This window comes from Mastomys coucha, chromosome X (assembly GCF_008632895.1).
Source record: "Mastomys coucha isolate ucsf_1 chromosome X, UCSF_Mcou_1, whole genome shotgun sequence".
Lineage (NCBI taxonomy): Eukaryota > Metazoa > Chordata > Mammalia > Rodentia > Muridae > Mastomys > Mastomys coucha.
The window spans coordinates 102,879,009-102,902,155 of NC_045030.1; the positions used below are offsets into that span (position 1 = coordinate 102,879,009).

The 23,147-nt window shown below is 39.0% G+C and overlaps 1 protein-coding gene across 6 annotated transcripts in view; it reads right to left on the reverse strand.

The window, feature by feature from the left end:
- Nucleotides 1-23,147, reverse strand: part of Phka1 (phosphorylase kinase regulatory subunit alpha 1) — a 127,612-nt gene that overhangs the window by 80,007 nt on the left and 24,458 nt on the right. For all 6 annotated transcript variants that reach the window (XM_031365998.1, XM_031366010.1, XM_031366001.1 and 3 more), the window contains exons 9-13: nucleotides 15,594-15,647; nucleotides 14,507-14,629; nucleotides 6,339-6,434; nucleotides 5,545-5,652; nucleotides 1,721-1,799 (exon numbers count right to left, since the gene is read on the reverse strand). In XM_031365998.1, coding sequence (XP_031221858.1) covers nucleotides 1,721-1,799; nucleotides 5,545-5,652; nucleotides 6,339-6,434; nucleotides 14,507-14,629; nucleotides 15,594-15,647 — 460 coding nt within the window. The remainder of the gene's footprint in view (nucleotides 1-1,720; nucleotides 1,800-5,544; nucleotides 5,653-6,338; nucleotides 6,435-14,506; nucleotides 14,630-15,593; nucleotides 15,648-23,147) is intronic.

Here is a 23,147-nt window from a genome sequence, read left to right on the forward strand (position 1 = left end):
AAAAAAAAAAAGTAGATAGCATCTACACCAATGCTGAAATCTAGTTTTATGACAGAATTTCGGGAGGAGGAAGAAGACTGTGTGTTGAGCTTCAAAGTCATATATGAATTAGAGCAAATAGAAGATCAACATAGCAGGAAGCTTTAAACCTCACAGGAAAACATGCCCTTTTATGAAGTATGAAGAATAATAATGTCTATAAAACATTTACTAGTGACAATGAGAAGCAAAGACTACCTATATGATCACGCAGAGTATCAAGTAGAAGAAGCTTTAGAGAACAGACTGATTTCCCATAAAGAATCAACCTGAAATCCAAATGACTGGGAATATCATAAAGAAGCTTTATATTGAAGAGTGATGCTGAATGAAAATTCACATCAAGATGTCTACTCTCAAAAACAAGGATAATGAAAATATTGAAAGAAACAAGGAAGGTAAAAATATCAACACTTTTTCAAGGAGTAAGAAGGACAGGAAAGAGACCAGCTTTGTGGTTTTTGTGTTTAACACAGAGTTCATTCATTGAAATTCTAACTAGGATTTTTATCAGACAAGATCTCTGTGATAGTTTGAATGAAAATGGCTCCCATAGGCTCATAAGGCATGGTATTATTTGGTAGGATTCGGATGTGTGACCTTTTTGGAGTATGTGTGGCTTTGTTGAAGAACGGTGTCACTGGAGGTGGGCTTGGAGGTTTCAGAAACTTAAGCCAGATCCAGTCTCTATCTCTCCCTGTAGCCTGCTGATCTGGATGTAGAACTCTCAGCTTCCTCTCTAGCATCCTGTCTGCCTGCACACTCCCATGCTTCCCATCATGACAAGAATGGACTAAACCTCTGAAGTACAAGCCAGCCTTAATTAAATGTTTTCCTTTATGAGAGTTGCCTTGGCCATGGTGTCTCTTGACAGCAATAGAAACCCTAGCCTGGAACTCCTGATATAGAAGAAGCTAGAATTGAATTCAGTGATCTGTCTGCCTCTGGGTCCCCACTGCTGGGATTAAACACATATACTACTACATACAACCAAAGACTTGGACTCTTAATATTTAGAGAACTCACTTCAGTGTTTGCATATTAGATTCTCTTACATTTAAGTTGATTCTTTTTTTTTAAGATTTATTTATTATATGTAAGTACACTGTAGCTGTTTTCAGATGTACCAGGAGAGGGCGTCAGACCTCTTTATGGATGGTTGTGAGCCACCATGTGGTTGCTGGGATTTAAACTCAGGACCTTCAGTAAAGCAGTCACTGCTCTCACCCACTGAGCCATCTCATCAGCCCCTTAAGTTGATTCTTAATGGAAAATGTTTATACATACTCTCTAGTAAGATAATGATTAGGAACAAATGTACTAGGAGGGATGCAGGCCTAACAGCCTAATGCAGGAGGGATGTTAATGCACAGGAGGTTATGAAAAGAAAGGAATACTAGCAGAAAAAGCACAGAAAATATTATTTAAAAGAATATAACAGTAACCAGTGGAATAAAATGTCATGGAATTTTAAAGAAAAGAATTCCCAGAAATGAGGTATATCAAATAGTATTTTATAGTACTCTGAGATAATCTTTCATTGATTTATTATTAATAGCAATTTTGAAGCCAAACTAAACCAAATTTGTTACAGACTTGAAGCCTAACACAAAGCCCCCCAAATCTCTTTGTCTAATCAGACCTTTAATATAACATTTCTGTTGCTAAAAGTAATACATACCTTGAACCACCACATCTGGCTTTGGCACAGTAGAAAACCTACGATTCAGGGGATCAATTTCTCCAGGAGCTAAAAATCCCTGAAGAAAACCCATAAAAACAAAATTAATAAGCCTCAAAAATAAAGCTAGGGTACTACAGAGATGGCTCTGCAGTTAAGAAAGAGCTCTGGCCACTCTTCCACTGTGGGGCAGTGGACTGTGGTATCAGACAGAAAACCTGGTAAGATAGGGCAGATTGATTCAGAAACCCCAGCAATTCTCATAATTGAAAACAGTAAATGTTTAGTAGGTATTTAAATCTACTCCTGACCAGGTTACTGTCCTGGCATACATAACCACGACACCCCATAGGGAGGACTGTGACAATCAGTCACATAGGGACAACACCTGAAGTCCTTCCACATGCAGATGAAGCATCCCTAACATCACAGATCAAGCCATTAGAAAGCTTCTGCCTCTAGATCCCACCCCATCCCCAAAGGTTTCTAAGGTCCTATCCACAAGGAATAAAGTCCACAAGTTATTTCACCAAAGATCATCTGAGAGTGCCTGTCTTATCAAGCTGTAACACTCTAGGGAAGAGTTTTCTCTCCCAAAGCTAGACCTCGACCTAGACTAACCAGATGGGTGTGTGAACCTGATCACAGCCACTTCCACAAGCTCAGTGGCCCCCACCTTGGCCCATAGCTGCCACTGACTACCAGGGAAGCTGTGGCTGCAGAAGAGGCCCAGCAGCCCATCATGCTCTGGCTTCCCCTTGTAGAGCTGTAACCCTCTGGCTGCTGTGGCCAGGCCAGAGCCCCCGGGATCCCCTCAGATAGCACCCTGTATGTAGACTGGCATTCCAGAAGACCTGAGTTCCATTCCCAACACCCACCTGGAAGCTCACAACTGTCTAATACCAGTTTTAGATGAGCTGATGCCTCTTCTCTGTCCACAGGCACTGTACACAAATGGTATATAGTATACAAAGCATCCATACACATAAAATAAGTAAACAAAAATGATAATAAAATAAAATTTAAAAGCAGTAAAAAATAAGTAAAGTTAGAATTTTAGGTGGAAATGACAGAAAGAAGACAAACACTTGCTCTGTATAAAAATGCTTGAAATCCCAGAATTCAAATCCAAATTAGTTTTGTCTAGTTTATATTTAGTGGGTGCAACAAATCCTTATTTTTTGGAAGAAAAGCGGGTTATAAATTATAGTTTCTGGTTATTCCACTATCTATCTTCTCTGGATATATTTACATAGCATAACACAGACAAATGAGGGAAAAACCTAATGTCTTAAACAAAGAAGGAAATAGGGAAAATGGGATGGGAAGATTTAACTGGAAAAGGAAAAAGATGGCAAAGGGATAATACTAAGGATGATTGGAAAAGCCACAGGAAAACATTTTATGTTTATTTAAGCATATAGTGTGTGTGAGTGTATGTGTGTGTGTGTGTGTGTGTGTGTGAGAGAGAGAGAGAGAGAGAGAGAGAGAGAGAGAGAGAGAGGGAGAGAGAGAGACAGAGAAAGAGAGACAGAAAGAGACAGAGAGATAGAGAGAGAGACACAGAGAGAGACAGAGAGATCCTCACAGTATAAATGTAGGCTATCTTCCTTGATTGCCTCACAGAACTTGAAGGTAAGATCTAATAGCTGAAGACACCATATCTTTAGATACAGAACTTGAAGGAATTAAGCTGGAACTCACCAGAAAGCTTCCTACCTGATGAATAGAGTTCTAATGAACAAAAGTGCTAAGCAAGCTACCAAAGGAGAAAAACAATCAATAGTCATGGCCAGTTTTGGAACCTATGAACCACAACTATGACCAGTATGGCAAGATATCCTCAAGAGTCCAATAGTTGTATTTATCTCATAGAGGCAACCAATGGTTGTCTAATTGGACTACTCAATAGGAGGGAACTCATGCCCAATACTGGAAACCTAGCCAATTACCCTTGGCTGTTGGGGTCATGAAACTTACAGGAAAACCTACTACTGCCACTTTCTCGACCCAGTATTAATTCCTAACTGGATTCTAAGTACCCATCCTTATACACACAGGTACATGTGGCTCTCAGCCCTCATCAGAGAAGCTTCTTTTTGCAGCAGACAGAGACCATTACAGAAAACCAAAAGTGGTTAAAATGCAGAGAACAAGTAACTTTGGGGGTACCCAACCCCCATAGACACATGTACAATACCCCTATACTTAAGGTTCAGGGAATATAATGGAAGAGTAAGTGGAAGGATTTATAGAGCTAGGGAACCAGGACATCTGCTGCAATATATTGCACTTTCTATATATGACAGGGAAGCTGCATACGTGAAATTTTAAAAAACACAGCCGCCTAAGTAAGACCTCCACAATGACACCACCAATAGACATGGCAATGTGAATGAACCGCCCCCCCCCCCGGGCAGGTTATCCAATCCCAAGTGATCAATCCTAAATATACATATAAGCAACAGTAAATAGACTTGGCAGCCTCTGTATGCAAAAGGGAGCAAGAGGCAAAAATAATGTAAATGCAGCACATAGGCATGGAATCCTCAAAACATATTAAATTTAAAAATTGATAGTAAGCATTGTTTGCTTGTTTGTCCATGTGCCTGCTGTGCTTTTTGACTAGCGGAAATTTTTTAAATTATTTCCCACACGTTGTGAAATAAAATGAACTCACCCATCTTTTTCTTTAATAATACTGAATCCTTCCTTTTTGCCCTATTTCATTTATTGTCAGACAAGAAAGTTACTGGACAAGATTACTTTGAAGCATTATGCCTATTATTGCTAGATCCAAGCTCATGACAATTCAAGATTATCAAACAGCCATGGCCACAGAAAAGAAAACAAAAAACACAGCTGCAGAAAATAAATGGCCATATAAACAGGTAAGAATCTCACTCAGAAATGCCAGCTAAGTTCCTAATTAGATTCTCCAAGAACTTGGGTCTCTCGCATCAAACCAACCATGCTAGGTGTGATGGAACACACTTGTAATCCCAGAACTCAGGAAACAAACACAGAAGGATCACTGCAAGCTCAAGACCTGATATATGTGGCAAGTTCAAGACCAGCTACTACCGCTACATAGCAAGACCTTGTCTCTTAAAAACAACCTACAGTGATGAAAATAGGGTTTTCAGAAAGGACTAAAAAACTTTTTTAGAAGAAATATCCTTCTACGTAGGCTCCAAATGCCAACCCCAGAAACTGGATACAAAATTGTGCCTCATTAAGAGCTGTCTTAACAGTTTAATATAAAGAACATTTAGGGAGTTCCTTACCAAAAAGTAAAAAAAAATAAATAAAAACAAAAGAAAACACATTAAGAACAACAAAACCCCATTAACTAACGAAACAGAAAGAGCACATTGTTACTACCAAAGCACCAGTCAAAGTGCCCCAATGATCACTTAATTCAATTAAGGAATGAAATCTTATGATGCTTAGGAAGGTTGGCATTTAATCCATCACCAGTAATCACTAAGCTTAACCTCACTGCTTAGTCACCAGGCAAGTCACTGAGGGGAGTTTTGAAAGGGAAAGATGTACAACTTGATTCCTGAATAGCACCGAGTACAATGCCGAAGTAGAGAGCTATGGGAGGCAGAATAGACTGTTGCCAGGGAACAAGAGGTTTTTTTGTCAAGCATGGCCTCACCCCCATGCTGATGAGCTAGAGGAAAAGCTGTGATTAAGTCAAAGTTTAAAAGGATGAAGAAATTCTTTGAATTTAGTGAGTTCATTGCAAATGGGATTATTATGGTGACTATAGTAAACAAACAAATAAAAGGTGGGATGGCTTTGAAGTCTTCCCTTACCTCTGCCATCAAGCTTCCTAAAATGTATAGAGACTGTCCCCACATATGAGGCAATTTTCCCATAGGGACTCGATCCACAGTGTGAGGATTCTGATACTCTTCATCAACCTAAATGATGAGATAAAGAGGTCAAACGAGAGGCAATACTGGAAAGCTTAAGACACTAGACAATAAAAGACTGGTGTCTAGATTGTGATTTTTAGTTTATACGCAATGGATTGAAAAGCTAAGTAGGACAGTGTTCAAGCTGTAATCTGTGAACAAATCATCCAAGAATCTTATGAAAATGCAGACTGAATAGGTGTGGTAGGGGTGGCTGAAACGTATTCATAAGAAACCCTCAGGTGACACTGGATGCTGTTAGCAACTATTCTTCAAATCCTCACCGGAATGTAAAACTGTATCCCTACCATGTCTAATTCTCCTTCCCAACGGCAAACAAAGACAGCACCTGCTTCATTTTTCTAAGTCTGATTTACACCAGCCATCTCAAGATTACTGGCTTCAGAGGATAACAGGCTGACACAGGACATCACTCTGGTTCCACCTACTGATCCCTACATCATTCTCAGAATTGATATCTGCTCTCATTTACATCTCATTGTATAACAGCACTGTAATTGAGACTGCTTTAACAATTTATTTCAGAAGGAATAAAATCGTATTTTTTGTCCTACTCTGAAAACCAAAACTTCAGAATATTAAAGTCCCAAAGACAAAGGCACAAACACTACGTGAATCAGATAAGTCAGTATCATACAAACATGTCAGTGATCCAGCACTAACCAACTCACCCTGTCAGGAGGAACACTGTACAGCTCTGGAAGAAGAGGGACTCCATTTTTGCCCTTGATGAGGACTGCATCAAGAGCCTCTCTATATTCTTGAACCTGCAGAAAAAAAAGAAAAGTAGAAAACCGAACTTTTAGAGACTTTATATGGGAATCATAGCAGAAGGATACAGCTAAAGAAAGTGCTATTACAACAAAGCCTATTTAACCAATTAAAAAGGAGAGGAAAGGGGAAACAGTATTGTATCAACCTGACACACACTAGAATCATCTGAGAAGAGAGAGCCTCAGTGGGAAAAAAAAAATACCTCCATAAGATTAGGCTACAGGCAGGCCTGTAAAGCACTTTCTTAGTCAGTGATTGACAGGGAAAAGCCTAGCCCATTGCAGGTGGTGCCATCCATAGGCTGGTGCTCCTAGGTAAAGGGCTTTTTAACAGGCTCAAGCATTACAACCATGACACTGGCAGGTCTTGCCTTTCCCTTTCCCTCTCTCTTGCTAAACTGTTAGATTACTTTCCTAAAGCTAGTTCCCAATGTACATTCCCTTATTTAGCCACTGATTCATTCCTGAGACTGATCGCCAAGGTCCAAGAATCAAAATGACAAGGTCCAACAATCAAATCCTATTATTTGGCTATACTGGCTAACATGTCCAATCAGGGCACATCAATTCATCCTAACACAGACTTCCCCTTTTCTCTCTTTATAAACCACACTTGCAGAAACATTATTACTTTGTGCTAAAAATTTGGGGTTGGGCTGTGTTTTGTCCTGACTCCAAGACCCATTACTCTGGTTCTAGGACAAAGCAGGTTGAGCAAGCCATGAGGAACAAGCCAGTAAACAGTATTCTGCTATGGCCTCTGCATCTGCTCCTGCCTCCATGTTCCTAATGGGTTTGAGTTCCTGCCTTGGCTTCTTTCGATGCACTGTAATTCAGGACATGGAAACAAATAAACCCTTTATTCTCCAAGTTGCATTAGTCATGGTGTTTTGTCACAGTAGTAGCATCCTAACTAGGGCAGGTACTCATTAAATGTATCATGGAAACTGTGTATATTTTAATGCATTCAATTTGAGGTTATAGTAAGTATGTGTAATTGAAGTCCTTGAACATAAATTATGTTTAAAGAGGTCCCAAACTTGTAGTTTACTAATAAGCATTTAATTTACTAAGAATTTTTGAATTAAAAATTTTAATGATACATTTTATTTTTTATTTGGTGTTTTACTTGCATGTGTATCTCTGTAGGAGGTGTCAGATCTCCTGGAACTGGAGTTACAGACAGTTGTAAACTGCCATGTGGGTGCTAGGAATTGAACCCAGGTCCTCTGGAAAAGCAGCCATCTCTCCAGCCCCCCTGACTTTTATTTGTAAATATGTATTGTTTTAAAGAAGTTATCAACTTGAGAGTAGGTGGATGAGGCTTGAGAGACAGAGCTGGGAGGGGTTTGAGGAAGGAAAGGATGTGGGGAAAGGGGTGCAATTCTATTTCAAGTAAAAATATTTTTAAATGCTGCTTTTTGGTTTTTGTTTGTTTGCTTTTGTTTTGTTTTCAATACAGGGTTACACTATGTAGCTCTGACTGTCCTGGAACTCATGCTGTAGACCAGGCTGGCTGCAGACTCACAGAGATCCATCTGCTTCTGCCTCCCATGAGCTAGGATTAAGGACATGTGCCACTATGCATGGCAAAAATTAATTTTTAAAAATCATATGTATACATATGTGGTTTTGTGTGAGTATATGAATGTGTATGATGGTACCCTTGGAGGCCAGGGGTCAGATCCCTGAAGCTTGAATTGTAATGCCTAAAAGTGTTGTGAACCACATGACAAAGATTGCTGAGAATTAAACTTGGTCTTCTGGAAAAGCATTATGAGCTCTTAATCATTGAGCTATCTCACCAGTCCTTAACTTGGCTCTTATTTCGTTTCTTTTTAAGTTTTATTTTTATTTATGCACATATATACATCTCTCTGTGTGTTTGTGTTTGCATGTATATGCACGCGTGCACACACCTGCTGAGGTCAGAAGGCAGCTTAGCATCCCCTGGAACTGGAGTTGCCACTGGTTATGAGCGTTCTGATGTGGGTGCTGTGACCTGAACTTTGGTCTTCGGCAAGAGCAGCAAATGTTTATAACCACTGAGAAATCTCTCCAGACCATCAACTAAGATTTTTTTAAAAAGATTTTTATTTTATTTATTTTATGTGTATGGGTACACTGTAGCTGTACAGATGGCCGTGAGCTCGCTCTGGCCCCGCTTGCTCCAGCGCAATACACTGTAGCTGGCTTCAGGCACACCAGAAGAAGGCATCAGATCTCATTACGGGTGGTTGTGAGCCACCATGTGGTTGCTGGGATCTGAACTCAGGACCTTCGGAAGAGCAGTCAGTGCTCTTACCCGCTAAGCCATCTCACCAGCTCCTCAACTAAGATTTTTAAAACTACATTTTTATGAATTACTTTTATTAATTAGTATAAAAATAATGGATTTTATTATGACATTTCATGTGTATATATTATTAGACTTCTCATTACCCTTGTCATCTCTTCTCTCTAGATTTGGCTGCTGTTATGTTATTTATTATGTTAGGTTTATGCTATATACTTAGCATTTACTGAAACATAATGATACATTAAACTATATAAAAGGGAAGGGTCAGGATACATCACAGTTGGCCTAGTATATACATATACAAGGCCTTGGGCTCATAAGAAGTAAAACAAAAACAAGCACACATACAAAAGCAAAAACAAAAACAAAACCCTAAAATTTATGGCAGAAAACAAATTACACAGTTCTTTAAGACAATAGCTTCATCCCAGCTGCTTCATGGTATAAATAGGATATTGACAAAGTTACAAATTTGTTCAAATGTGTTTCATAGATTGGGGTACAGTTTAAATATTGTGGAGCGGTTCCTGGAGGCTTTAAGGCAGGCAGCAAAAAATGCTCAGGGTGAGGTAAGAATGAAACTAGGATCAGCCTAATTTGGTAACCGGTCTGGACTTCTCCTGTCTGACCCAGATCATTTTACTTTAGCCATATTTAAATACAGCTCAATTTTGGAAAAAACTCAAATAACAATTAACTCAGTCCTATGACTACAATAAAGCTTAAGACACGTTCACACTGAAGTTCTTTACAAAGGGCACATGGATTTATCTGTGAGATGGCTTTTTCTTGACTTAGAAACTGCTTAGGATAAGGGTCTAAGGAGATTAATGGACATGAACATAATACAACACAGAAGTCACTGAGACTGTTATAAATTACAAATGACATCTCTCACAATGGTGAGTTTTATGGCCTAGAAGTAATGCTTAAGGTTTTAAGGGTCTGGAATAGACAAACATAATATTCTGGGTGATATGGGAGGAGCCTGGCTCAGCAGGTAGCAGGGGATTATCAGGCTGTAAACTACATTTTTCCCCAGCACTTAGGGAGAACAGCCAAATATCTTGTCCCCTGGAAGACTCCAGCTGCGGGTTTAACTTTTCTTGGCTTCTCCAGTGTTTATCTTTCTAACCAAGTGTACCAGAGGGGCAGCCTGGGGTTATGAGATTACTACCATTACCTTTCCCAGTGCTTCAATTTCAGTAAATTTGGTCATTTGAAAGGAAATTGTAACCAAGCGGCTAAAAGTCTCAGAGATCAAAATGGCCTGTGCATTAAATAACTCTGAGAAATAGAGTCCTTTGCCCGGAGACACTAATGAGCCCTTTCTGGGAGCAATGTGTCCTCAGTAAGAAAGCTGAGGCTTCCCAGAGTTTGTAGATGCTGTGGTAAGGGGTGCCACTGAACAAGTGAGTGCAGGTAAGGGGTGCCACTGAACAAGTGAGTGCAGGGACAGGAGGGATATATTATATTATCTTTTGCTATCAATCTTTTGCTTTGGGGCCCTAGCTCAAGGCTCAGCAGCAAGATGTACAGTATGCTAGGATAAAAGGTACATTACTGAATTTACTACTCTCAAGTATTTTACACTGCCATGGATTACTGTATTATTGATAGAAATTTAAAGTTATTTTGTTCAAATCTTGCTTAATGTATTGTACATATGCAACTCATTTAAAAAATTAATGTAAAGTTCTAGTCTTACGAAAGCTACTATTGCAAACTGTTTTGGATAATTAGAAATGTAAGTTAGTAAGTAATTAGTCACCTATCAATAATCTTATGTTGTTGTCTTGTTAGGTACTAGTTCAGTTAATTACAAAAATAAGCTTTATTTAGTCTTGTATATATTTTAAAAGTTAAACAGATAGTAAATAGCTAGAAACAAATGATGTTTGGCTATTAAGATATACTGGGATAGATAGGTGGTCTTCAAACATTTCAGAGATCTAGAGACTATGGCATTTAAGTTGGTTTAATAATGAAAGGCTTTTCTCACAGAAAGACACATTCACTCCTGGAAGTACCCTCAATCTACTTCAAAGAAAATGTTGGGCACCGAAGAACCTCTACAGTTTTGGAAGCTGCTTGCTCTGAACTTCCTGTTTACTCAAGTAAAATTTTATCTTTCTCAGGTCTCTGATGGGGTTGAATACTATATAGTTAATAATCTCACGGACACATAAAAGCCTAGGTTGTTTAAAATCTAAGGAAATGCTTTAGGATTTAAAAAGATATTTATAGTCTGATAAAATAAATTTATGAAAGTGATTTAGATTCAAAACTTTGGACTCAACAGGATAGGATAGATAGTGGAGTACTTTCTCCAAGATTGCCAAATACATATGGACTGGACATTGTAAATACAATTCTTACTTGATAGTTCTCATAATTGTTCTTATTGCATATAGTTTATTGATGTTAGAAAAAAAAGGCATTTTTGGACTAAAAGGAGAAATGCAGTGGAAGCTTTGGTTTCTTTAAAACCTTGGTTATGTTCCATGAATATGTTTTTGCTTTAATTCCAGGTGTGGGAGAAGCAGCTGCTTCACAGGTGATTAGGATCTGTCTCATACACTAGCAGCGGCATGGTTTTGCCAACTGCAAATAGTTTACGTTTGGCATTCTGGGGACTCTTCAGAGGGTATAAATGCCAGAGCTCTGAGATGGACTGGGACACGGTGAGGCAGCGGCTGCTCCTGATGCTGTTGTTACAGTTTGTCAAATGTTTGTAAACAGAGAGACTAGAACAAGTTGGAGATATCCTGACTACAAAGATTGAATTTGCCCTAAATAACTTAATATCCCTAATCAGCAGGAAGTAGTCTAAAGAGATATTTGTCTCCTTCCCCCTCTAACCTTCCTTTTCTCCTGTCAGGAGCCATCTAGGATAGGCTAAGGTACCAGGTGAATTTCCTGAAGGTGGCACACATTTTTGTATGGCTTGTGATGGGTGAGCTCTAAGAATGGGTGAGCAGGGTCTTTGGAGACTTCATTCCAGGATTGCTTCTTATTACTGATATGCCTTTCCTGTCATTATTACATAGCTAAGGATTCCTGGTTATTAGCTCACCCGACTGAGCAGATTTCCTGCAGACCAATGTAAAGATGAACTTTGATGAATTAATGTTGTTTAAATGAACTAATGCTTTTATAGAATTCCTGATTTGATTCAAATAATTTTAGGAAGAAAGATTTGAGATGATTTTAATTGCTTTGCCAAAAAGATATAATAAAATTAGAATCAAGACTAGAATATGCCCACTCCTCATAAAATAGTAAGTAAAGGCTACATAATAAAACATACAATGAGCTTTCACAACTACACTACAAAGAGAAATGGGCTTGGGACAAATTTGTAATCAAGAAAAAACATTCACTCTAGGTCAGACTGAAGGATGAAGCTACAGATGTGTACTATGATAAAGTGAGACCAAGTGAAACTGTTGCTTGGAACTTATAATGATATAGACTGAAACAGTGCTTTGTACTGACTATCAACATCCTTCTATAACTCCCCCTTTGTGTAACATTTTTATCTATGTGGTAATTTTCTAAAGAACTTTTGTCTAAAAAAGGTATAAAAGGGCCAGAGAGAAGAAATAAGGTGGTAGTTTGCTGGGCTCTGCCCCATCCATTCAAATGTATATATGTATATGTCTGTTTGCCTATATGTATTTACATATATGTATAGGTATATGTTTATGTATGTATGTATGCATGAATACTTGTGAAGCTGATGAGACATGTGGTTGGGTCTGACCAGAATGTGTGTGTGTATGAGTGCATGTGTATCTGTGCTTATTGCCTATGTAAAAGATTTTATTTCTTTTCTTCTCTTTCCTTCCTGGTTCATGAAGCGTTAAATGAGTCCAAGCCTCTTGCCTGGCCAGAGAGAGGTCTTTAAGCAACAGAGATAGAGTAAGAAACCAGCATTTATGAAAGCACAAATAGTAAGAAATCAGTGATATTAAAGTAGAAATAGTAAGAGTTACAGAATAAGAAACTAGCACTTACAAAAGCACAAATGGTAAGAAAGAGTTAAGTTCCCAGAGGCCATCAGCTTCTGGCCCTCCAGAACAGTAAGAGAGTTACAAGGCCATATAGATCATGAGTTGTGGCCTTTTCCCAACTTTGTTCATCTCAGCTTGTTCCTCAGCCAGAGCAGGCCTCTGACACTCTCCTACCTAGTGTTGGGGGTTTAGAAGGGTGCTTACATGCAATTTTTTTCTGACAACATATTCTGGTGAACTAAACTGTCTAAAATTACACAGACATGCACACACATAAGAAGGCCAATGAACTATGGGAGTCCACATCTGTTGATGCACTGTTCCATCCAACTGTCTAAGACCTTTCTTTAAATACATCCTAACTTGCAAGCCTCTGACAGCTGCCCTGGTTGCAAGCTGTGTACCTTCCTCTCTAACTGACCCCTTTCCTCTCCACCTATTCTAATGTTTTTCTCTCTACTTTGTGTTTTTCCCCTCTAATTTTTATATTTTATTTTATTTTATTTCTCTTTTGTTTTCTTTCTCTTACATACAGGCAGAGATGCCAGCCAGGTAAACTAGTAGGAAGAAGGTCAAACATTTCTACAAGTAAAATTTAAGTCTTCTTCAAAGTAAATCTATCAGTCCTATGGTTACACTTAAGTATTTGAACAAACTATTTATTGAGACAAGATCTTACTATATAGTCTCAGTTAACCTAAAACTGGCTATAGCAGACTGCCCTCAAACTCAAAAAACCCATACACCTCTTTCTAGTTCTGGGATTAAAGGTGTGTACCACTACATTCAGCCATGCAAACATTTTAGCAATGTGCTCCTTATCCCATTTTCCCGTTTTATAGTTTGTTTTTTAATTTCTTGAATAGGCATTGCATGGTGATTTTTTTAAAAGGGATGATATCTCATTATAGTAGAACTGACTGTATTTTGAACTTACAACATATCTTTATTTGTGAATACACAAAAATTGGAAATATCTTTTTAAAAGATTTATTTATTTTTATTTTATATGTATGAGTATTTTGCCTGAATATATGCACATGAACAACATGGGTGCCTGCTACCCACAGAGGTTAGAAGAAGGCTTTGGATTCATTCCCTGGAACTGGAGTTAACAGTTTGTGAGCTACAAGGTGCTAGTCCAGGTCCTCTGGGCAAGCAACAAGTCTTGTTAATCATCTCTGTATCATCCAGGGATATCTTTTTTTAGGAATATTGAGAAGGTCTTGCTATTTAACCTACACTGGCCTCAAACTTATGAACTGCCTGCCCTAGCCTCTGAGTTGTAGGATTATAAACATGTACCACTACACTAAAAAACCTTTTTAGTATATAAATTTGTGTGGTATGATGTAATATGTATATGTATACATGTGTGTACGTATATGTGTGTATGTATGTATATATATATATATATATGTATACATATATACCATATAATGAGTTGGTATAACTATTTTAACATCCTTACTTGATAATCTTTAATGAAAAAAAATGTTTCCTCACCTACAGAGACACTGAAACTGAAGAACTTAAAGACAATACTTGGATTACTCAATGGTCAGGATTGAAGAAAGCAATCTGAGTCTCCCAACCCTTAATTCACTACTATTAGCTTTAAGCATCTTAGAGACAACTCCATCTCTTCCCTAGTAGGAAGACTCCCACTTAGCAAGTAAAACCAGGTACAGCCATTAATCAAAAGAAAATACGAGAGCAGCTTGCTAAGAGCTCTTCTCCCAGCTCATTACCTGTTCTATGTTGCCACTGAAGATCCCATCAAGGATAAAGTATGTCCAGAACAATGGCCATTCGCACTCAATGTTTTCAAAGAGCTTCAGCTCAGCTGGTTCATAGTATAGGCGACTGGGATCCTGAACAAAAATATAATAGACAAAGTCTATCCTGTCACTCGGAGATTAGATGTACATCCTTAGTTTAGAGGTATTATAATAGGAGTTTTACTGCAGACCATTTGTTTCAAAGACAACATCAGGAAAAGTAGTAAGCACATACTCATACTCCCCTGGCAAGTGCTCTAGAAAGAGACTTCCAACTACTGGTTTGGGGATAATAAAGATCATTGTCCTGATACACTAATCTATAATTAAGCAGAACCACATCCTCAAACATCTACATCTATCGATCTCTCACCAACACAGACATAGTACTCAAAACCAGCTCAGCAGCAGCAATATCTTTTCGAGCAATAAGTGCAGCATTCGGGATTCAATGAGGCCATTAGAGTAGAGAGTGAATCCCTTGTTTTGTCAGAAGGAGAGAGACCAGAAGAGGCACACTCTTCCTATCTCTTGCCAGGAGGTACTTGAATCACACTGGGACTCTGTCAGTAAGAAGGTAATCATCAGATGTGGACCTCTTCATTTTGTACCTACAGAATTGTGACCCCCACCCAGGTACTGAGCTGTACTCAGTCTGTGGTACTTTGTCATTGACAACAGAAAATGGACCATGACAGGTAGTCAAAAGGATGTACTGATGAAAAGATGCCTTTCTCTTTGTATTGATTAAATATTGGAGTGGGGGTTGGAGACTATGCAAATACTGTTTGTGTTTAAAACTTGTGTCCACACTAACCAACTGACAGAAAAGACTGCCTTTCCTTTTTATATTTATTTTTTGACATTTTACTGTTAATTTATTTACCATCAATGTCAGAGCTTGGCAGTAATGCCCAATAAATACAGCAAACATCACTTATTATTTCTTTTAATGATCTGCAAAAATTCCGTCAGTGAGGTAACTGTTGTCTCTGAATAAGGCTACAAAGAGTAAGAACAATTCTGTCCTATTTCTCTGTGGGGAAAAGAAACATACCTCTTTAGGCGTTTTATATCCATCTCGCAGAAAACGACAGCAACCATAACGACCCTGGGGACATAGAGAAAAAGGCCCTGAAGCTTGTACATCTGTATGACTCTATAATTAAGAAGAAACATCCCTGATCATCTCTATGGATCAACCTCTCACGAATACAGACATAGTATTCAAAGCCAGCTCAGCAGCACCAGCAATGTCCTTTCTAGCAAGAAGTGTGTCACAGATTCTTCCCCACGGCAGCATTCCCAGCAGAACTTTTCCAAGGCTGTCCACCGTAGGCCAAACCTGCAACAAGCTAATTACTGCACAGTCCACCAGTTCATGCAGCTCCTATGAGACTATATTTTATTTTTTAAAAATATATTTAAAAATTTTTGAGATTATTTTAATTTATAAAAGTTATAAACACTAGGCCCACTATACCTATTAAATCTCATCTCCTTATATTAATTTATATAACTACAGAACATACAATGGAACTAAAAAAGACCCTTGATAGACTGTAGTGAGAATTTTGGATTCTGAAAAAACAACCAGTTATGTCACATGAATAAGTTTTTGTTTTAATTCCAGGTGTGGGATAGGGAACTGCTTCAGATTGTCTACAATAGCTGACTATGATCTGTCTCATGCTCTGGCAGGGGCATGATTAGGCCAGCTAAAGATAGTTTATATTGGAATTCTGCGGATTTTTGTGAGAGTATAAAAATGCCAGAGCCCTCAGAGGCTGCTGCTCCTGTGGCCGCTGCTGCCTCTGCCTCTTTTGCTGCTTTGCCGGGTTGCTGGTTGGCAATATCCTGACAAAGGAGATTGGTTTTGCCCCTAGGAACTCCTAATCAGCACGAAGTAGTTTAAAGAGATCTACGCTCCCTTTCCCTTCTAACCCTCTTTATTACCTACCTAGTGTTGGGGGTTGGAAGGGATTGGGGTGGAAAGAAGGATGGAAATAAGAACCCAATAAAGTAGCCAAAAGTACAGTTACAATATACTAATATTAATTAAATTATAAAGCCTATTTAGCTGGGTTTTCCACCACTGTCCTTTATTACTCTCTTCTAGGATCCAATTTAAAAATCTCACACTACAGGACTCAGGTGATGTTGCAGTGGGTAATGTGTTTGCTGTTCAAGCATAACAACCTAAGTTCAGATCTCCAGCACCCAGGTGAAAAGCCAGGTGTGGTGGCAGTTCTTATAATCCCAATGCTGGAGACAGGAATGGGAGGATTCCTGGGGGTTACTGTGGCAAGTCTAGGTGAATCAGTGAACTCCAGGTTCAGTGAGAAACTATCTCAAACATTTAGCTATTGAGGAAGACATCAACTTCTGGCCTTTACAGCACACACATGTGCACATACACATGAACACTGACACATACATGCATTTAAATAAAGAGAATTCCACATTATATTTAGTTGTCATATCTCCCTCATCTTCTCTAATCTATGACAGTTTCACATTCTTTCCTTGCTTTATATAACTTCACACTTTTGGTGGTGTTAATTAGTTATTAAATTGTCCATCAATTTCGTTTCGTCTGGCTTTTACATAATGAAACTGAAGGTGTATGTATTGAGAGGAACATTGCAATGATGATGTGTCCTTCTCAGTGCACTCTTTGAGGGACTACTTATCCTACTACTGGTGATATTAAAGCTAATCATTTGCTTAATGTGGTAGATCCTGGATTTCTTCACTATAACTTTCCCTCTTGTAACTATGTTTATTGTTCTCCATATAGACTTAGGTAACTTCATTTCTTCTTTGAGTTATAAGACTTTAAGTTATAAGTATTTTTGTTCAAATAGTTTTTACTCTGTGCATTAGGAATCCTTCCCAGTTGGTTTCTGTGGCTCCTTGACATTAACTATCCTTTTTTTGTTTAGTATTTAATGATAAAAACAAAGAATTTTATTTTACATTTGACTGTTTATTACTGACCGAATGGATGTGCCTACTTTTTTGTTTTTACATAAACAATGAACTCTTACCTGAATATTTGATGCTGCAGGATGTAGAGCATCAATGATGTTTTCAAAGTTGATTGATATTTTGATTTTTATCATCAATACTAAGAAAGTGACTTTGCGTAAATACATAGTACAAAATAGCAGAATTATATTTAAGGACATTTCAGAAATTGTTGTAAATTCTTTCCTAATCTAAAACCAAACACATTTAGCAGTTTTTGAAATCTGAGTATCTCAAACAGAAATTTAAAAAACCAAATGTTTTAACACAATACGATCCAAAGGCATACTCATTTAGCACATGCTGACAAATGAAACTATGAAAATATTGTCTTGTTTACTGTTGGATGGATGTTACTAACTTCCTCTGCTCCAAGAAGTGGTATGAGATATGACTTATGACCTCAACAGTTCCCAGGACCAAAAGCTACACTCTATTTGCCATCAGTGCGATATTTGCTGGGAAAGGAGAGAGAGAGCCAAGAAGGAAATGGAATTTCTTGTCTGGGCTATGGTTTGCCATAAGATTGTTGTGGCAAAGACACTAAAGCTGTTTGGCAATTACTTTCTCTTTACCAGAAGATTTTCTCATTTTTGCAGCAATTCTAAGTTATGTATAAGTCACAGTGTGAGTCAGAAGGGCCACTCTATTCCAGAACAACTTCTTTCTGTCTTCTACTCACTTTCTTTTCTTCTCATACTCATCAGTAACTAATCTATAAAGTGGACACTTAAGGGTTCTTTAGAAAGATGGTTAGATGGTGTTTTGCTGGGGTAAACACGTGAAGGAACATTTTTTATTAGATATTTTCTTTATTTACATGTCATATCATGTCATATGATAGCTCTTTTCCCAGTTTTCCCTCTGAAAAAAAGAAAAAAAAGAAAAAAAACCCTGTTCCCTCTCTCCTCCTCCTCCTCACCAACCTGCTTACTCGCCCTGGCATTCCCCTACACTGGGGCATAAAACCTTCACAGGGCCAAGGGCCTCCCCTCCCACTGATGACCGACTAGGCGATCCTCTGCTATACATATGCTGCTGGAGCCATGAGTCCCCCCATGTGTACTCTTTGGTTGGTGGTTTAGTCCCTGGGAACTCTGAGGGTACTAGTTAGTTCATATTGTTGTTTGTCCTAAGGGGCTACAAACCCTTCAGCTCCTTGGGTCCTTTCTCTAGCTCCTTCATTGGGAACCCTGTACTCAGTCCAATGGATGGCTATATGAGCATCCACTTCTGTATTTGTTAAGCAGTGGCAGAGCCTCTCAGGAGACAACTATATCAAGTTCCTGTCAGCCAGCACTTGCTGGCATCTACAATAGTATCTTGGTTTGATGACTGAATATGGGAAGGATTCCCAGGTGGAACAGTCTCTGGATTGTCCTTTATTTAGTCTCTGCTCCATAGTTAGTCTCTAGAACACCTTCCATGGGTATTTTGTTCCCCCTTTTAAGAAGGAATGAAGTATCCACACTTTGGTCTTCCTTCTTCTTGAGTTTCTTGTGGTTTGTGGATTGTACTTTGTATATTCTGACCTTCTGGGCTAATATCCACTTATCAGAGAGTGCATACCATGTGTGTTTTGTTAAAGAGGATACGGGTGTGAAAGGCTAACGGGGACTCCTGAAGGAACATTTCACTGAAACAGAAACAGGAGAGAGGATGTTCTGCTAAAGCAAGCACATGAAAGGACAGGTGATGAAAGATTCTTTGCTAAAGACATGCATGTACTGGTCCACCTTACATTGCATAGTTGAGATGTATTTGTTGGGACTCCATAGAGAGAAATGCACCAAAAAAACTTCTGGTGGTGTGGGGCAGTTTCTTGCCACTTCTGTGGACTCGATGATTGAAGGCACAAGCTGAGGCAAGACAAGTGCTGAGACAAGAGCTGGGCTGACTCAAGGCACATGGAGGACATGTGATATTTGGAGGGTATAAATAGGTCTCCACAGAGTGATGGAGGCTGAGTTTGGCTTGCTTAGAGAGCTAGCTGTACAATGCTTATGGGTCTCGAGTCTTCAGTGACCTTCTCTTTCCTAAGAGAGACACAGCCAAGAACTTCTCCTGCTGTCCCTCCTGGTCCCTCCTGCTGTCTCCAGCAGAGGCTGAAGCCTGGCTATTTCTGCTAGGTCTCACCACCACTGCTGATTCCTGTTTGCAATCCTGACTCTACTGAACTGGACTGCTGGTGTATCCATGAAGTGTTTACAAGTGGATCAAGCTGCCTGCTGACCTGTGAACTGAACTGCTGATTCCCAGACAACACAGACGGGAGTTGCTCCAAAGAACAACTAAAGAGGTCCACAACTCTTTCTAAAGAGGTCCACTTCCCCTGTATCCTTTCTTTCCCATTACCTCTTGTGGGTAGTGGGCTACAAGGGAGGTTAAAACATTTAAGAATCATCATTAAAAATAAGGTTTGAAAAAATTAAATTACAAATCTATTATATATTCTACTTTTCATTTCATCTTTCCCCCAAATATTATTCCAGAAGGGTAAAGACTTCTCATTGTTTGATTTAATAATGTGTTTTAATACTGTGATAATTAATATGTTTTACAATTATCTTTTAGTAATTTATTTTTAAAATAATTTCTTTTTTTGAGAAAGTGATATAAATAAATATACCCCTTCCTGCTCCAAACTATTCCATATACTCCACCTTGATCTCTTTCAAATTCATGGTCTCTTTTTTCATTAATCATTGTTACATACATACACACAAACACGCACAGATATATATTCTTAATATACCAGTTCGACCTGCTCAGTCTCTACAGTGTGTATGTGTTCTCAGGGCTGAGCGCATGGTACTGGCAAGCTTGGCCTTAGGAAAGACAGCTTCTGTTTTCCACATTCCTTAGTTTCCTGTAGTTCTTTGTATGAGGTAGAGGCCTTGTAGGCTTTCCCCATGTTTAGCTCATATTTAGGCAGACATGTTGGTAAGAACTTATAAGTGTAGCTTCTGATATTCCTAGAAAACACAATCTTAGAGCAAACTCCCTGTTCCTCTGGCTCTTGCAGTTTTTCAGGTGCACTTTTTTTCATACAGTATATTTTGATCATTTTCTTTGCTGTCCACCAACTTCTCCCAGATCCTCCCTACCTCCTCACTACCTGCCCAACTTCCTGTTCTCTCTCTAAAAAAGAAAAATAAACAAAAAAAGGAAAATCAAAAGAGCCGGGCAGTGGTGGTGCACGCCTTTAATCCCAGCACTTGGGAGACAGAGGCAGGTGGATTTCTGAGTTTGAGGCCAGCCTGGTCTACAGAGTGAGTTCCAGGACAGCCAGGGCTATACAGAGAAGCCCTATCTCGAAAAAACTGAAAAAAAAATGAAAAGAAAAGAAAATCAAAATAAACTTTAAAAAAGCAATAAAATAAGAAGTACCAAAACAGAAAAACAAAACTCCATTTTGTGTTGTCCTGGTGTTATGGTCTGACCTCCCTACCCCTAGAATAGCTGTACTCATTTTGCTCCATGCCTGCCAGCTATTTCATATTATTGTTGTAACATGCCTGCAGGTCATTAACACAGAAGTGACTTGGCTCAAGGACATGCCGACCACATACCCTGTTTTGTTCTGTCTGTTTTGTATGTTCTGAATGTTTTATATGAGGTTTGCTAATCTTAAGAAATTCCACAAAGCTTTACATAGGACCCAATAAATCAAAGGTCAATATGAACTGTTATGTCTAAAATTTCTTGAATGAGAGCTGGCCACCCAGCAGCACTTGTTACACCTAAGTATGAGCTTACTGTGGTTTTTTTGTGGCTGATACTGAAGAATGCTACTAATAAGCCAAAAAGTTATGATTATAATATTCATGCTCTGATATCTCAATATTCTGATTCCCCTATTTACCACCCATCTACCACCATCCTTACCTTATTCAAGACCAATCAATTTAAATGTTAGCTGATGATACTTTGCCTAGGAAGCCAACTGCTCCCCTCCTTGCCCTTTAAACTTTTGAACCTGGTTTTTCCTATAAAAAGTCTACCCTGAGAGCAGACTAATACCACAATTAGGCTCCCAAGTCCTTCTTGTGGTCCTGGAAGTCCAGTTTTATGGTGTGTGTTCAATAAACTATTCTGACTTAACTGAGATCCATGTTTATTTAGTTTAAGTGGCAACTCCTAAACTCCAACACTGGGTATGGGACCTGCCTTGGAGTGTGACTAAGATACCCACTGTCACCCATCAGAGAAAACTGCTTGTTCCTTTCCTAGCAGATATCAACTGCAAATAGCTTCTTGTTTAAGGACAGTGTACTGGCTGGTTTTGTGTGTCAACTTGACACAAGCTAGAGTCATAACAGAGGAAGGAGCCTCAGTTGAAATGCCTCTATGAGATCCAGCTGTAAGGCATTTTCTCAATTAGTGATCAATAAGAGAGGGACCAGCCAATGTGGGTGATGCCATCACTGAGCTGGTGGTCTTTGATTCTATAAGAAAGCAAACTGAGCAAGCCACAAAGAACAATCCAGTAAGCAGTACTCCTCTATGGCATCTACATCAGCTCCTAACTTCAGGTTCCTGCCCTGCTTGAGTTCCTATCTTGGCTTCCGTCAGTGAAAAACACAGCTTTGGAAATGTAAGCCAAATAAATCCTTTTCTCCCCAACTTGCTTTTTGGGCATGGTATCTGTCACAGCAGTAGAAACCGTACCTATGAAGGATGGAATTTTGTGTCTACTTTCCCTTCTTCATGCAAGGACTTTGTCTGGTTGAAAGCTGTGCAGGTCTTGTATGTGCTGTCACAGTTTCTGTGAGTTCATGTGTGTATCACTCCTATCACATCTAGAAGTTTCCTTTGAGTCATTCATCATCTTTGGCTCCTAAACTTTTTTTTAAAGATTTATTCATTGTTATATGTAACTTCACTGTTGCTGTCTTCAGACACCCCAGAAGAGGGCATCAGGCATCAGATCTCATTACGGATGGATGTGGTTGCTGGGATTTGAACTCAGGACCTTCGGAAGAGCAGACAGTGCTCTTAACCACTTAGCCATCTCCCCAGCCCTCCTAAACTCTTTCTGTGTCTTCTTCCACATAGATTCCTGGGCCATGAGGTGAGGGCTTTGACAAAGGCTCCATTTAGGACTGAGTACTACAAAGGCTCTCACTCTGCACATTGTCCAGAGTTGTTATGGGTCTCTGTGTTAATTGACATCTACAGCAAGAAGAAACTTGACATTAAGCATCTTCTTTTCAGGTGGTCTGACTCTCTATGTAGCCCTGGCTGTCCAGGAAGTCATTCTGCAGGCTGCTGTTGAATTAACAGAGATCTGCCTGCCTCTGCTTCTCAGATGCTGGGATTAAAGGTTTTTCCCACCAAGCCCAGCCACACCCAAACCTTTTTGAAGTTTTTACTTTCTAAAATTTTAAGATGCTTCAGGAACCTTTGTATTGTCCCTAGTTTGATCCTTAAATCAACCATTTATCAAGGATTCCTGACCCACTTTTTCAAGACTGTTATTTAAAAATCAAGATCTGGACAACCTCAATACATAGATAGGCATGCATCCCTATATTAAACTGTCTCTGTTTCTGTCTCTCCCTTTCCCTCACCCTTCCCT